General features: G+C 33.9%; 1 protein-coding gene across 1 annotated transcript in view; it reads left to right on the forward strand.

Annotated features, from left to right (window-relative positions):
- LOC110018193 (CBL-interacting protein kinase 32-like) overlaps window positions 1–13,253 on the forward strand; it is a 16,462-nt gene extending 3,209 nt beyond the window's left edge. Inside the window, exons 2-15 of the mRNA XM_020715429.1 lie at window positions 4,907–5,113; window positions 6,140–6,202; window positions 6,592–6,663; window positions 7,202–7,309; window positions 7,397–7,477; window positions 8,827–8,880; window positions 8,968–9,093; window positions 9,412–9,501; window positions 9,674–9,796; window positions 9,886–9,996; window positions 10,876–10,989; window positions 11,086–11,142; window positions 11,222–11,296; window positions 13,078–13,253. Coding sequence (XP_020571088.1) covers window positions 4,943–5,113; window positions 6,140–6,202; window positions 6,592–6,663; window positions 7,202–7,309; window positions 7,397–7,477; window positions 8,827–8,880; window positions 8,968–9,093; window positions 9,412–9,501; window positions 9,674–9,796; window positions 9,886–9,996; window positions 10,876–10,989; window positions 11,086–11,142; window positions 11,222–11,296; window positions 13,078–13,137 — 1,305 coding nt within the window. The 5' untranslated portion in view covers window positions 4,907–4,942 and the 3' untranslated portion in view covers window positions 13,138–13,253. The remainder of the gene's footprint in view (window positions 1–4,906; window positions 5,114–6,139; window positions 6,203–6,591; window positions 6,664–7,201; window positions 7,310–7,396; window positions 7,478–8,826; window positions 8,881–8,967; window positions 9,094–9,411; window positions 9,502–9,673; window positions 9,797–9,885; window positions 9,997–10,875; window positions 10,990–11,085; window positions 11,143–11,221; window positions 11,297–13,077) is intronic.
- Window positions 13,254–14,134: the final 881 nt, after the last annotated feature.

Consider the following 14,134-nt stretch of genomic DNA (forward strand, 5'->3'; position numbering starts at 1 on the left):
CAGGAATGCAGGCAGGGGCAGATCCAAGCAGAGGAGAATGTTGGAACTGATGTAGAAGAGCCATTTCAAGAAAAACTGCAAAGCTTTAAGGAAAGTTGGTGGTGGAAGATAAGAAAGTAGTTACTCTACAAATGTCTTCGCCGGTGAAATCCAAAATGACTCTCTGGTGTTATCTCTAGTTAGTACGAAATCTTGGATAGTAGATTCAAAGTGTCTTTTTTCATGTTTGCCCCAATAAAAAAGTATTTAAAAATTACACTTATAGTGATTTAGGGAAGTTTTATTCGAGAGATAATAATGCCTACAGTATAGTAAGAAAGGCTGATGTTGCTATCAAACTGTCGAATGAAATAGTCTGGAAACTTACTAAAGTTAAGCATGTTCCAAGTTTGAAAAGAAATATCATCTCCGTGAGCCAGCTGACAAAGTCATGACTCGTGATAACTTTTACGGTGGTTCGTGGGAGGCGATGAGGGGGGCATTAGTGATGGTATAGGGCAACATTGAAGGCACCTTTATTTGATCAATGAAATTACTAATTTCATTGATGTGGCTCGACTAGGGTGGATGCAGGTTTTGTGACACCGTAGGCTTGGTCCTATGAGCTAGAATGGTATGAAGTTTCTACTTTCAAAGAATAAGCTTTAGGATTTGAAATCAGTTGATCTGGATTTCTGTGAAGATTGTATTTATGGCAAGTAGAACAAATTTTCTTTCTTTAAGAGTGAGTCAGTGGTGAAATAAAAAAAAACTGGAGTTGTGCATACTGATGTATAGGGTCCTACTTCAGTTTAATCCATCGAAGATTCTCGCTATTTTGTCACGTTCATTAATGATCACAAGAGAAAGTTTTGGGTTTATTTCTTAAAACAAAAATTTTATGTGCTTGAAGTTCTTAAGAAGTGGAAGGCTACGGTAGAAAATGAGACAGACTTGAAGTAGAAGTGACTCATATTATATAATTAGTGCGAGTATCGTGATCAAAAGTTCAAAAATGTTTTATAGAGAGGGCCAGACATGAGTTCACTGTCCCAAGGACACCACAACGAGATGGTGTAGCTAACCGCATACAAAACAATCACGGAGCGTGCTAGGAGCAGTAGACTGCATGCAGGCTTGCCAAAATAGTTTTGGGCTGAAGCAGTAAACATTACAGTTTATTTGATTAACCATAGTTCATCAGTATCTTTGGAGGAAGGCTTACTTGAAGAAGCTTGGAGTAACAAAAAGATTTGTATAGCTTATTTAAGAGTATTTGGGTGTTCTGCATATGTGCATGTTTATGCAGAGTTTATGAGGAAGCTTGACTCAAAAGTATGTCTATTGCGTCTTCATTGGATATGACTCGATGAATTTGAGTACAAATACTGGGATTATCAAAATAAAAAAAATCATCAGGAACAGATACATCACTTTCAGTGACATGAAGATGTACAAGAACGATGTCAGAACTTGGGACAAACCGTCAGCTACTTCTGAAGAATCCAGATGTGTTGTGATAGAAAATACTGGTGATCGGAGGACAGAGAAAGAAGAAGTGCTTCTCCAGAAGGGGCACAAGAAGTTCTTCAGTCACATGCTACAAAAGTCAGAAGATCCAACAGAGTGATATGACTTGTACAAATGTATTTTTCTTCTTTACACTGTTTGTTACTAACAAATAGTGTTGAACCAGAGTGCCTTAAGGAGACCACTCAAGTTGAAGGTTCAAGGGAGTATGAGCTTGCTATGGATGAAGAAATGCAATCTTTGGAGTCAAATCAGATTTGTGATTTGACGGTACTACCAAATGAGAAAAGAGCACTATACAACAAGTGAGTCTAAAGGCTGAAAGCAGAGTCAGATGGTAGCACCGCTACAAGGCAAAACTTGTTTCTAGAAGAAGGAAGGAGTGTATTGCACAGAGATCTTCTCTCAAGTGGTGAAGATGACGACTGTCAAAGTTGTGCTAAGTTTGATAGCAGAGGAAGATATGCATTTGGAGCAGATGGATGTAAACATAACTTTCTTATATGGAGATGTAGAGGAGGAACTGTACATGATACAAACACAAGGTTACGAGGTTCCGAACAAATAATGTTTGATATGCAGATTGAAGAAGAACCTTTGTGGCTTGAAGCAAGCCCCAAGACAGTGATACAAGAGATTTGATAGGTTCATGTTAGACAATGGGTACTTAAAGTTCTGGGCAGACCATTGTTGTTTCATCAAACACTTTGATAATTGCTATATCTTACTTTTTTTATATGAGGGTGACATGTTGATTGTAGGGGCAAATATACAGAAAATCAGGGAATTGAAGAAACAAATATCAAGTGAGTTTGAAATGAGGATTTAGGTCCAACCAGGAAGATCCTCAGGATGAGAATCAACAGGGACAGGAGTGCAGAAACGTTGAAGTTGTCACAGGTAGAGTATGTCAAGAAGATCCTACAGAGGTTCAATATGAATGAGACGAAACCAGTTAATACTCCCTTAGGTAGTCACTTCAAACTATTTAAGAAGCTATCACTTAACTCTAAAGCAGAGAAAACACAGATAGAGAGAATTTTGCATGCTTCAGCAGTTGGAAGTTTGATGTATGTGATGATTTGTATCAGACCAAATATTGCATGTGCAGTGGGAGTAGTCAGCTAGTGCATGAGCAATCCAAACAGGTATCGTTGGGAGATGGTAAAATTGATTTTCAGGTATCTGAGGGTAATATGACACTTTTTTATGGAAGTGCAGTGATCAGTCTACAGTGATTTGTATATTCAGATCTGATAGGAGATATGAATAGTAAAAGTAAAATGGTGAATTGGGTTTCTAGGTTGCAGAAGATCATTGTGCTTTCAACTACGAAGCCAAATATATTGTTATCACTGAGGCTAGCAAGGAGATGATTTGGCTACAGAGTTTCATGGAAGAATTAGGCAAGGAGCGAAGGATTAAAAAAATATACAGTGACAGTATGAGTACAATTCTTCTTGTTAAAAACATTGTTTTTCATTCCAGGACGAAACACAGTCAACTGATGTATCATTTTATTTGCTCTCTCCTTGAAGATGAGCAGTTGTTCTTGGAGAAGATACGCACAACTCAGAATCTTATGAATATGTTGACGAAATTGGTGACTATTAAGAAAATGAAGCTATGCTTGGCTTCAGTTGGGTTTCATAAGGGTTGAGAACAGGGGTGAGCCACACCATTGTACGAGACCACGGTATGTGATGATGAAAGCAATTCAATGGAGGTCCAGGTACAAAGGACTGGTATTGGGTGCAATTAGTCTCCAAGTGGGAGATTGTTATGTTGTGGAGCCTGATTGGAATACCATGGTGAAAGCAAGCAGAAATCCTGGCGCATAGGTGCCAGCTATGGGTGCTCAAGCGTCCATTGGGTGCAGTTTGGCAGAGAGGTCGACGCTATGGGCGCATATGCGCCCATTATATTGTGGGTGCAGTAGTGGAGTTGGCACATAGGCGTCAACCTTGGCCGCCAAAGCGCTCACTTGGCGCTTTGGTCCAAATAGCTTGAGGCATAGACGCCTATGCGCCAGGGGCAGTTTGTACTGGTTTTTAGTTTTTATATCCAAATTCAAGCGGCGTAATTTAGTGGCTTGGGATTTCTTCCTTCGACATTCTTTGACGAGCATCCCAGTGAAGGAGAGAAGTGTCGAAGAGGTGAATTTCAGTGATTCAGCTTGATTTTTACGTCGGATCAGAGAGGAAAGATTGTCGAGCGAGTCCTGTAAGTTTCTTTGTGTAGAGAGAAAACTAGTGTGATTTCTCTGTAAAGCTTTCTGAATTTTATATTGGAATTTTTGGTGGTACGTGGTTTTTTTCCATTCTTATGTTTTTCCACGTAAAATTCTCGTGTGCATTTTTTTGTTGCTTTGATTGTGCTTTCTATTTAATTCTTTGTTCCGGTTTTCTCGAACTGGTGACATTCTCTTGTTCTGTAGTGTGGTTTAGTTTCTAATCGATCATAAGCCCTGATAAAGATGGGGATTGTTCTTAGGATTCTTATCAAAACTTTATGCTTAAATTTACTATAACTATGTATATTATAGAAGCTTTGTACCTTCTAAGTTTGAGATATAAGTTTGAGATAAACCCATTCGCCTCTTTTCACTTGAAATCCCAACTCTGTTACTTCTTGAAATGTGATTTGACACGAAGATGCTAGTTGCTTTTGAAATGTTAGTGGTTTTTCTTATTAAGCGTTGTTGTTATGAAGTTTTTATTTGTGGAAAGGATGAATGAACTGGTTATAAAGTTGGGGCGTTTACATACATACCACCAAATTCCAATGTATTTACATATCTAACACTCATACTTTTTTTTTAACCTTTCCTCTGCTCAAACCTTTCATACCACATCGAAAATACCTCCATCTCAACTTTTAAAAAGTGAAAGAAACATTTTCATCAATAGGAAAGGTGGCATGTACGTAAAAATTGAAGTATAGGTGTTAGATATGTGGGATTCATAACAGTCTGAGTGGTATGCATGTAAAATCTTCGTATAAAGTTTTAACCTGTGAATGTAATTATTCTTGTACCTATGACCATACAAAATGGATGCTATATTTAGGCTTATATCTGTGAATGTAATTTTTTTTATCTTCCTTATCATCATCCTTAGCTCGGTTATTTGGTGTCTGGATTCTTTTAATTTGATTCTTCCTTACTATAGGTTCATATCTAAAATGAAAATTGTTTCAGTTGTGGAATTCCTTCGCTTTTTTGGCATTATTCATTGTCCTTACTGTATGTTCTGTTACTTTGTACAAAATTACAATGTTTCTTCAGTTTAGCAACATCTGTGGAAATTACATTTCAATTTCATATGATGTTATTGATTCACATATGACAACATAAAAACTGATCTATGGGACACTTCAACTTAATATAATGTTATAGATTTGTGGAGAGCATTAGAGAAGAAACTTGATAGAAATGAGTACAGCCAAAGTGAAACGCTGTGTGGGCAAATATGAGCTCGGCCGGACCATCGGCGAAGGAACTTTCGCAAAGGTCAGGTTTGCAAGAAACTCCAAGACAGGGGACGCTGTTGCTATCAAGATTCTTGATAAGGAGAAGGTTCTTAAGAACAAAATGGTTGAACAGGTTTTCTTCGAACTTATATTACTTTTAAATTTCTCATGTTAAGTTGCTTGTCGATTTGGGGGGAGTTGGAATCTAGCACATGAGCATTTCATCCGACCAAATCTGTAAAATTTCTATAATTTACAAAGTTTGGGAGAAATTCTTAGAAGATAAATTTCACCTTTTAAAAATTAAAATATTGTCATTTTTTATGTGATATGAAAGATTTGGGCGGTGTAAATATAAAAAGTAAAGTTTATATGGTCTAGGAAAATTTACATGCCCAGCACACAATTCTTATGTATTTAGATATCTCACACCTAAACATGCATATTTATATAGATAGTACTTTGATGCTTCAAACCTATGCATGAAACCTGTATCTTACTTTTAAAATGGTAATACTGTTATTTTTGATGTGATATTAAATATTTAAGCGCTATGTTTGTAAATATGAAAGTTTAAGTGTGAGATATGTAAATCATAAAAATTGTGTGCTATTTATGTAAATGCCACGTTAGTCTATTACATTGATAAATGCATACTTCTCTTGCTTGGTTTCTATTTTGAGGGAAAAAAAAGTCTTTAGTTCAGTAGCTTTTTGAGAGGAGGGAGAAAGAAAAGGAGGGAGGAGGGTCAAATAGACAGAGAATTTCTGGGTTATACGAAGAATTAACAATATGAATTTCTACTAACCATTACTATGTGCATACCAAAATGCATACTTCGACTGAGCCATATATTTTTGGAGTCACTCAAAAAGCTAACAATGTGAATTTCTAAGGGGCTGTTTGGTATCATATTTGATTTTGATTTTGATTTTCTTTTTTAATTTTGATTTGAAATAAAATATATTTGGTAGTATGTTATTTCTAAGAAGTTTAAAAATATTTGAAAGTTATTTTGAGTATTTTTAAAAAAAGATTGATTTGTTTTTAAAAATAAATATAAAGACATGTTAAAAGTGAACGAAATGGTTCTCTTTAGCTTGCGATTCTATTTGAACTCAAAGCCAACCAACTCATGTCGTGTTTCTCAACACTGCAGATCAAACGGGAAATCGCTACTATGAAGTTAATCAAACATCCTAATGTTGTTCGTCTTTATGAGGTAACTTTCCAAGCTTTTCATCATTTTTTTTCTGTATTTTAATTTAATTTTCAGCTTTATTACCTGCTCACTTTTCCTACGACTGTCAATAACCAGTATAATTTGTTGTCATGATGGTGCTCAAGTTTCAAAATGCATATTAACAGTCTTGATTTTCACACTTCTCTACTTTCACCTATTAATTTTGTTTATATTTCTTCTTAAAAGTCTTGTTTTGTGAATTGCTCTTCTTTAAGTATTTATTTAAATTTCTTCATTATGCATAACTCATACACTCATATGGTAAGTGACTACTCTTATGAATGTACTTGGTCTGTCAAATTTATTCGAGCGGCGAATGTTATAAGAAGGATTTGTTCTGGCAAATCATCCATTTTTTGTGTTTTCAGGTTATGGGAAGCAAAACAAAGATTTTTCTTGTTCTTGAATTCGTTAAGGGGGGAGAGCTATTTGACAAAATTGTAAGTCTCCAAGTATCTAATTTTGCGCTCATTTTTCATCTCTCATAGCTATCTTGAAGTCTTTCTTAGGGGACATTTACATATATACCACACAATTCTTATATATTTACATATCTAATACCTAAACTTTCATATTTACATACAGAGCACTCAAAGTTTTGACATCACATTGGAAATATTACAAACTTCTTAAAGTAAAATACACATTTTCATGCATAGATTTTTACTATAAAACTTTAGGCATTCGACATGTAAATGCGTAAGAACTATTTGGCATGTATGTAAATTTCCCCTTTTTTACTGTAAAAGTTGACTTCCTTGTTATAAGTTACAGTAGTCACAAGTTTTTATATTTTTTTGTAATTGATATTATCATTTGGGGGAGGAGGTGCTAGTAAGTCTGCAAGCTCATGACTCTAAATCTGTGCCCTCCCAAAGAATAGCAAAATCCATAACTACAAAGCAATCAGGCTGTCATAACATAATCATATTTGAAATCTATTTTTTTTTTCTGAAATAATTGCTATAAATAATGAAGGTTAACCATGGCCGGTTGAGGGAGGATGAAGCAAGAAAATATTTTCAGCAACTAATTAATGCTGTTGATTACTGCCATAGTAGAGGCGTTTACCATCGCGACTTGAAGGTATGTTTTTATAAAATGCTAAAAAAATTTAGATTATTTCATTCCAAGTGATCTTATTTATTTGCTGTAATTTCTTTTTTTTGGCAGCCAGAAAATTTACTACTTGATGAAAACGGTAATCTCAAAGTCTCAGATTTTGGATTAAGTGCACTGTCTCTGCAAGTAAGGGTAAGTTAATCTATTCAAACATCAAAGCTGAATATTTATGTAATATGGGGAAAAAAAAAGGCTTTTTGGCTTAAATTAGTTTAAATGAAACCTCAATATTTTTGTAATATGGAAAGCTCTGTTTTATGCCATCTATAAGCTGAATTTGTTTGGAGAATTTTGTAAAAGAAATTTTGTTAAGATAGATGAAATTGTGAGGTGCAAACTTTTTTTTAATTTAAAAAGGAACTTGTTTACCTATGCTAGCGGACTAGCTTCTCTCCATAAGTTTTGCAACTTGGGGGATTATATTTTTGTATATATTTTTGAAAATTTCAAATTATAAATCTCTTATACTTTCTTATATTTAAAATTAAAATTTTCTTTAATTTCTCTTTTGTACAAATAGAAAACTTTCAGCTAATTTTTTTTTCCACAGTTGATTAGTTTGAAGTTAGCAATGAATTAGTATTCTTGTAGGGCTATACATAGCCTCTATTTGAAGATATTGAATGAATGATATGTGTGAGATAAGTTTCCCCAAAATCTGTGTTTGCTTCCCTTTATCTCCCCTATATTTAAAACTTCCTCACTAGGTTGTTTCACGCCGGAATCGCCGTTGGTGCTACGAATCTGCCGACAAAGCACGTCGGACCACGTGCTACAAAAAACTCCGGCAACACACGCCGGATTTGCTCTCGTCAAAGCCGAACCACTCTCAGATAACGAACCCGAAGCTCTGATTCCAATTGTTATGTGAAAACAATGCGGAAGTGTAGAAATTTACATAACAACAATCAAACACAAAAGATTTACGTGGTTCAGTGTTGAATTGATTCATCTACGTCCAGGAGAGGGAGATTTCACTAGTATCGGATTGGGAGAAACAAAGAACGGTCTAGGGTTACAACTCAACACTTTCGCTCCATACCTCTCTCACGAGTACTAGGTTCTCATTTATGGAGGAGACTTAGAGCATATAAGAAAATAAATAAAAAAAGAAACAAATCAATTAAAATGATACCACAAAACAACAACTATAACGCTCACCAATTTGTATTATTGATCTATATGTTGTATTCAAAATATCCATTTGTCCTGTTGCATTTTCATTCATCTTTTTGCTGACCTTTCTATAATAAATACTAACTTTTTATGAAACCTATTTGCAAAATTCTTACAGGTAATAGTTTCTGTGATGGTGTAGATACTTGCAATGCTCTTTAATTAATATACTGTGAAAATCTTTTTTTTTTTTTTTTTTTTTCTCGGGTTTTTTATTTTATTGATCTCTTATTTTTAATTTCTGATATAGTTTTGTTGGTTAAATTCGATTTTTGATGTTAAATCATAATTAAAATTTCATCTAGGCTGATGGTTTACTTCATACTACTTGTGGGACTCCAAATTATGTTGCTCCAGAGGTAAGGATAATTTTGGATTATTTTTATATTTGTTGTTTTATAAAACACTATAACAAATGTATTTTTTTTAATTAATTTCTATACTAGGTGCTTAATGACAAAGGTTATGATGGCACAACTTCAGATCTGTGGTCATGTGGGGTTATTCTATTTGTTCTGCTTGCTGGGTATTTACCCTTTGAGGATGATAATGTCATAAATTTGTATAAGAAAGTGAGCGCTCACATTATTTGTTAGGAAGATTTAAATACATGCCATTCAATTCTTATGTATTTACATATCTAACAGCTAAACTTCCAATTTTACATATATGCCACCTTACCTATGCATAAAAGAATTTATTTCACTTTTAAAAGTTAAAAAAGTGTTATTTTTGATGCGATATGGAAGATTTGGGTGGTATAAATTTAAAAAAAAAAATCAAGTTTTGGTGTTAGATATGTAAGCATAAGAATTGGGTGGCATGCATCTAAACAAATTGTTTTGAGAGTAAATCATTTACTGATAAAGATGATTATAACTTCAATGCAGATATCCGATGCTGAATTTTCATGCCCAGCTTGGCTTTCTTCGGATGCCAAGAGATTGATAAAACGAATACTGGATCCAAATCCCATTACAGTGAGTATCTTTCTTCCATTCTTAGAGCATGTATTTTGCATGGAATTAAATTTTGGCGGAATATGCAATCACAAAATTAAAATATTTTGGCATAAAGTTCATTCCTTTGATGTTGGGATGCTTTATTTTACTCTGTTTTCTATTAAAGTCAACTTTTTTGCAACGCCGCCAGCGAATAACTATTCCCGAACTATTGGAGGATGCATGGTTCAAGAAAGGCTACAAACCGCCAATTTTCAACGAGAATTGCGACACGAATTTGGATGATATCGATGCAGTTTTCAAGGACTCAGAAGTGAGTCATAGTCAAGTTTATGATCATTTATAATTATTTTTTTGTTGCGATCGAATAATACTGCTGACTTAATGTTTTTGCTGTGTAAGGAACATCATGTTACAGAGAAAAAAGAAGAACAGCCTGCAGCTCTGAATGCTTTTGACCTGATCTCAATGTCAAAGGGGCTGAAACTTGGAAGTTTATTTGATAGAGAACAGGTTTATTTACTGACTTTTTTTTTGGAAATTTACATACATATCACACAATTCTTGTGTATTTACATAGCTAACCCCCATGACCCAGAGTTTAATATTTATACTTAGAACACCTTGGTGTCATAAGCCTTTGCATGGAAAGTTGTATTTCACTTTGCAAAAGTTAGTAATGATGTTATTTTTGATCTGATATTAGGGATTTGAGTGGTATGCTTGTAAATATGAAAGTTTAGGTGTTAGATGTGTAAATGCATAAAAATTGTAAGGTATGTGTGTAAAAGATAACTTTGAGCTTGTCTAAAACTACAGGGGTAGAAACCATACTTTTCTCTTTCATTTTGCACTTTAATTCACTCTAAGAGGGAGTATTTATGGAATACAAAGACAATTAATGACTCATTAACACCTAACTAATAAGCACTAATTGGTAATTATATATTAACTGCTAAGATTCATAATGACTGCTAAACTCCTAATTTATTATATATTGCTTCTATGTTCATTTCAAAGTTAGATTTAATTTAAGGGGCATTTAAAGACATACCATCCAATTCTGATGTTTTTACATATCTAACCCCTAAATTTTGCTTTTTGCGTGTATACCACCCAAATTTTCATATTTTCATAAAATATATCATTATTTTTAACATTAAAGGGGGAAATACACCTTTTATTGCATAGGTAAGGTGTCACATATGTAAAAATTGAAGTTTAGTTGTTAGATATGTAACTACATAAGCATTGATCAGTGGTATGTATGTAAATCTTTCTTAATTTTAATACATAAAAGAGAAGTTCGTCCGGCCGAACAAGGCAGCCCCGGTGCTCCTATACATATATATATATATATTAATTGAATTCTTGTTCTTATCTTTTTTTAAGGAATTCAAAAGAGAGACAAGATTTTCATCAAAATCGTCAGCCAATGAAATTATGAGTAAGATTGAAGAAGCTGCAAAGCCTCTTGGATTTGAAGTGCAGAAGAAAAATTATAAGGTAAAAAATCACTCTAAAAGAACATGATAAGTAAACTAAAAAATTTTTGGCCTTATGTGCATTCATTGTGGTATTATATATATTTACTTGATTCAGATGAGGCTGGAGAATATGAAAGCTGGAAGGAAAGGAAACCTGAACATTGCTACTGAAGTATGAGATATTTGAATTATATGAAGTTTGGCAATGTTGTTATATGTTCTATTGCTTAAATATAGTATTGTTGATTTAGGTGTTTCAAGTGGCGCCTTCTCTTCATATGGTTGAGGTTCGGAAAGCGAAAGGGGACACTCTCGAGTTCCATAAGGTATCATTCATTACTCATCGAATATCACATTGAAATTTTCTTATCATCGGTGTGAAAATAATAACGAAGAGAAGAGGCGAACTATTGACAAAAATTAAAAAAACATCAAGATTTTCATGGAAAATTGACACGCATCAAGTGTTGTGAAGCACGGGCAGTTCACGTAAGTATATGTGGCGTATCAATAGTATACGTAACGGAGTTCGTGTGTTGATCTCTTAGGGAACGAGTTGAACTCTAATAGGAAAAGCTCTATATTACAGTTGTCATTCCAAGCCTAAAATGTTGAGATTCAATTTAATGAAAGTTACTATCCTAATTTTAAAAGTAAACTGAACCTAAGTTTTAAACCAACAAAAAGAGAGACATGTTGATTTAAGTAGTGTCCCAAAAATCTCCTTTGAAGTGGTTATGTAGGGATTGAAGCCTAGCAAATGATTTGAAAGTGGTGGTCTAAAAAAGATTAACGATCCATTTGCTTAGTCCCTAAATTAAATGAAAAGTCCTAGACAACCTAGCTCCCTAATCAGCTTGCACGAATTCAAAGAAGATATTCATATTCTAATGCCTTCATGTGGATAACTTAATCGTTCCTTATAGATTCCTTCTGAAATTCTATAATCACGATTAATATTAACAAATTAACTGGCCAAGTTAAAAGTCAATGAGATCCTAAGCTATTCCAACACCATTTAAGAGTTTTCACCAAGTATCACATCAAAATGCAAAGCAATTATCCCTACACTTCCACAACAAAGGAGACAAAAAATCAACTCACTAAGCATGCAAAATTTCATCAACACAAACATTGTATTGAGAATAAAAATCATACACAAGGGTCTTCCAATTGTTTTTGAAAGAAAACAAACAAAAATTCAATATACTTATCTCCTTAAGATTCCGAATATACAAATGGAATTACAAGCTTTCTTACAATCTCACAATCTCTTTGGAAATTTGCTTTAAAACCCCTTACTGATCTTCTTCTATCTTCTCCCTCTAATTTCCTTCTTTTTTAATGGCAGAAAAGTAGTGAATAAACCCATCTAATTTGGTGCTCTTGCTTTTTTTATTTCTCCCAGTGAACCGAAGCTTGAGCTGTTCAAAACCGTCCTCTATCGCATTCTGGTGCCTAGGCGCCACTCATTTAACCATAAGTTTTTAACTCCTTGTGCCTAGGCGTGTTGCTTAGGCAGCGCAAACTTTCCATACTCTCGGGAATTTGCACCAATTTGGGTTGGGACTACCGCCTAGGCGCCACTAGCCCGTCATTTAGGCGACACACATCAACTTTCTCTAATGTTTTGAGTCTCATTCAATCCCCTTTTTACTGCAACCTCCAAAATAATATAAAAAATCTTCCTCAAAACGTACATAATCATACAAAATGCAAACAATTAAAGACATTTTATGCAAAATCAAAAAACACATAAAAAAATCATAGACTCGGAAAAATTTCTAGTAGAGGAGAATTCATTGTTATATCATAAAAGAAAGGAGGTTATAAGCAGAGTGTGGCGTAGCACATAAGCTTAAACTTTTATATTTACATTTATAACATATATCATTTTGGTGTGATAAACCCACGCATGAAAATGCCTATTTCACCTTTAAATAGTAGGTGGCAGTGATATTTTTTTATGTGATATTAAAGATTCGAGTGCTATGTATGTAAATAATAAAAATTTGGGTGTTAGATATGTAAATACGTACGAATTGTGTGATACAAATGTTAATGTTACTCTTTGATGCATTTTTATTTTCTTTTTGTGTGTTTGCAGTTCTACAAAAACCTCTCAACCTCTCTCAAAGATGTTGTTTGGAAGTCTGAGGAAGACTAGAATGTGCATGCTGTGTTGGTGAAGGAGCAAATATGTTCAGCTCCTCCCTTTATTTATTTTTATTTATTTTTGCCCTTTTTCCAGGATAACATATATTTTCCTGTTTTCTTTGTGTTTGCTCTATATATATATATATTGGTATTCAGTGAGGTCCTCTGCAGTGTAAATGTGAGGAGAATACATTGTTCTAGTAGTATGATTTTCTTAATTTCTATCTGCTGAAGTTGAAGGACTGAGATTATACAAGTTAAAATGAGGAGGGGGGGGGTTGCATTTTTTGATATGATATGGGTGGTATAGGTGTAAAAAAACCAAACTTTTATTTAGGAATTGGGTGGTATATATGTAAATGCCCCTAATTTTTTTAACCAGGAAATGTGCAATTAATTTATAGTGATGATTGACTAAGGTTAGTTTAATAATTTTATATAAAAATTGTAAATTTCAGTTTTTTTTTTCTTTTTTTTTTATCAAATTCCCAATGATTTATCGGTGGCAAGCATAAAAATACGATTCTATAGTTCGAAAAGATGACATGGGTGATTATTTTGTAAATAATAACATTCTAGGTGTTATGTTTGCAATTATCCCAATATATTTATTTCCCCATATAACTCATCCTAAAACATACATATAGGTATATGGTGCTCTTATTAGATGTTATAGTGCTCTCATGAAGAAGGGCATTGATGAAGATCCTTCTTAGATCATAAAATATGTGACACATACATGAAACCTTATAGGATGAGGAAATGAAAAGGAAGATAAAGATGGGGAAAAGTGATGGAGACAACACAATTTCAGCACTTTTCATAAAGGCATGAAAGCTTTAGAGAAGATAAAGAAAATGCTAACCTTTTTATTGAAAAGTTTAGCACATTTCACTTTTCATTTTGCTTTGAAGCATGGTGCTATGGAGCTTTATCTTTTATTATTCATGATTGAAGAGCAAAAGGAGTAGACAGGACTTTAGACTATCTTCTACTTTGTCGTATAA

Source organism: Phalaenopsis equestris, unplaced genomic scaffold, assembly GCF_001263595.1.
Source record: "Phalaenopsis equestris unplaced genomic scaffold, ASM126359v1 Scaffold000006, whole genome shotgun sequence".
Classification (NCBI taxonomy): Eukaryota; Viridiplantae; Streptophyta; class Magnoliopsida; order Asparagales; family Orchidaceae; genus Phalaenopsis; species Phalaenopsis equestris.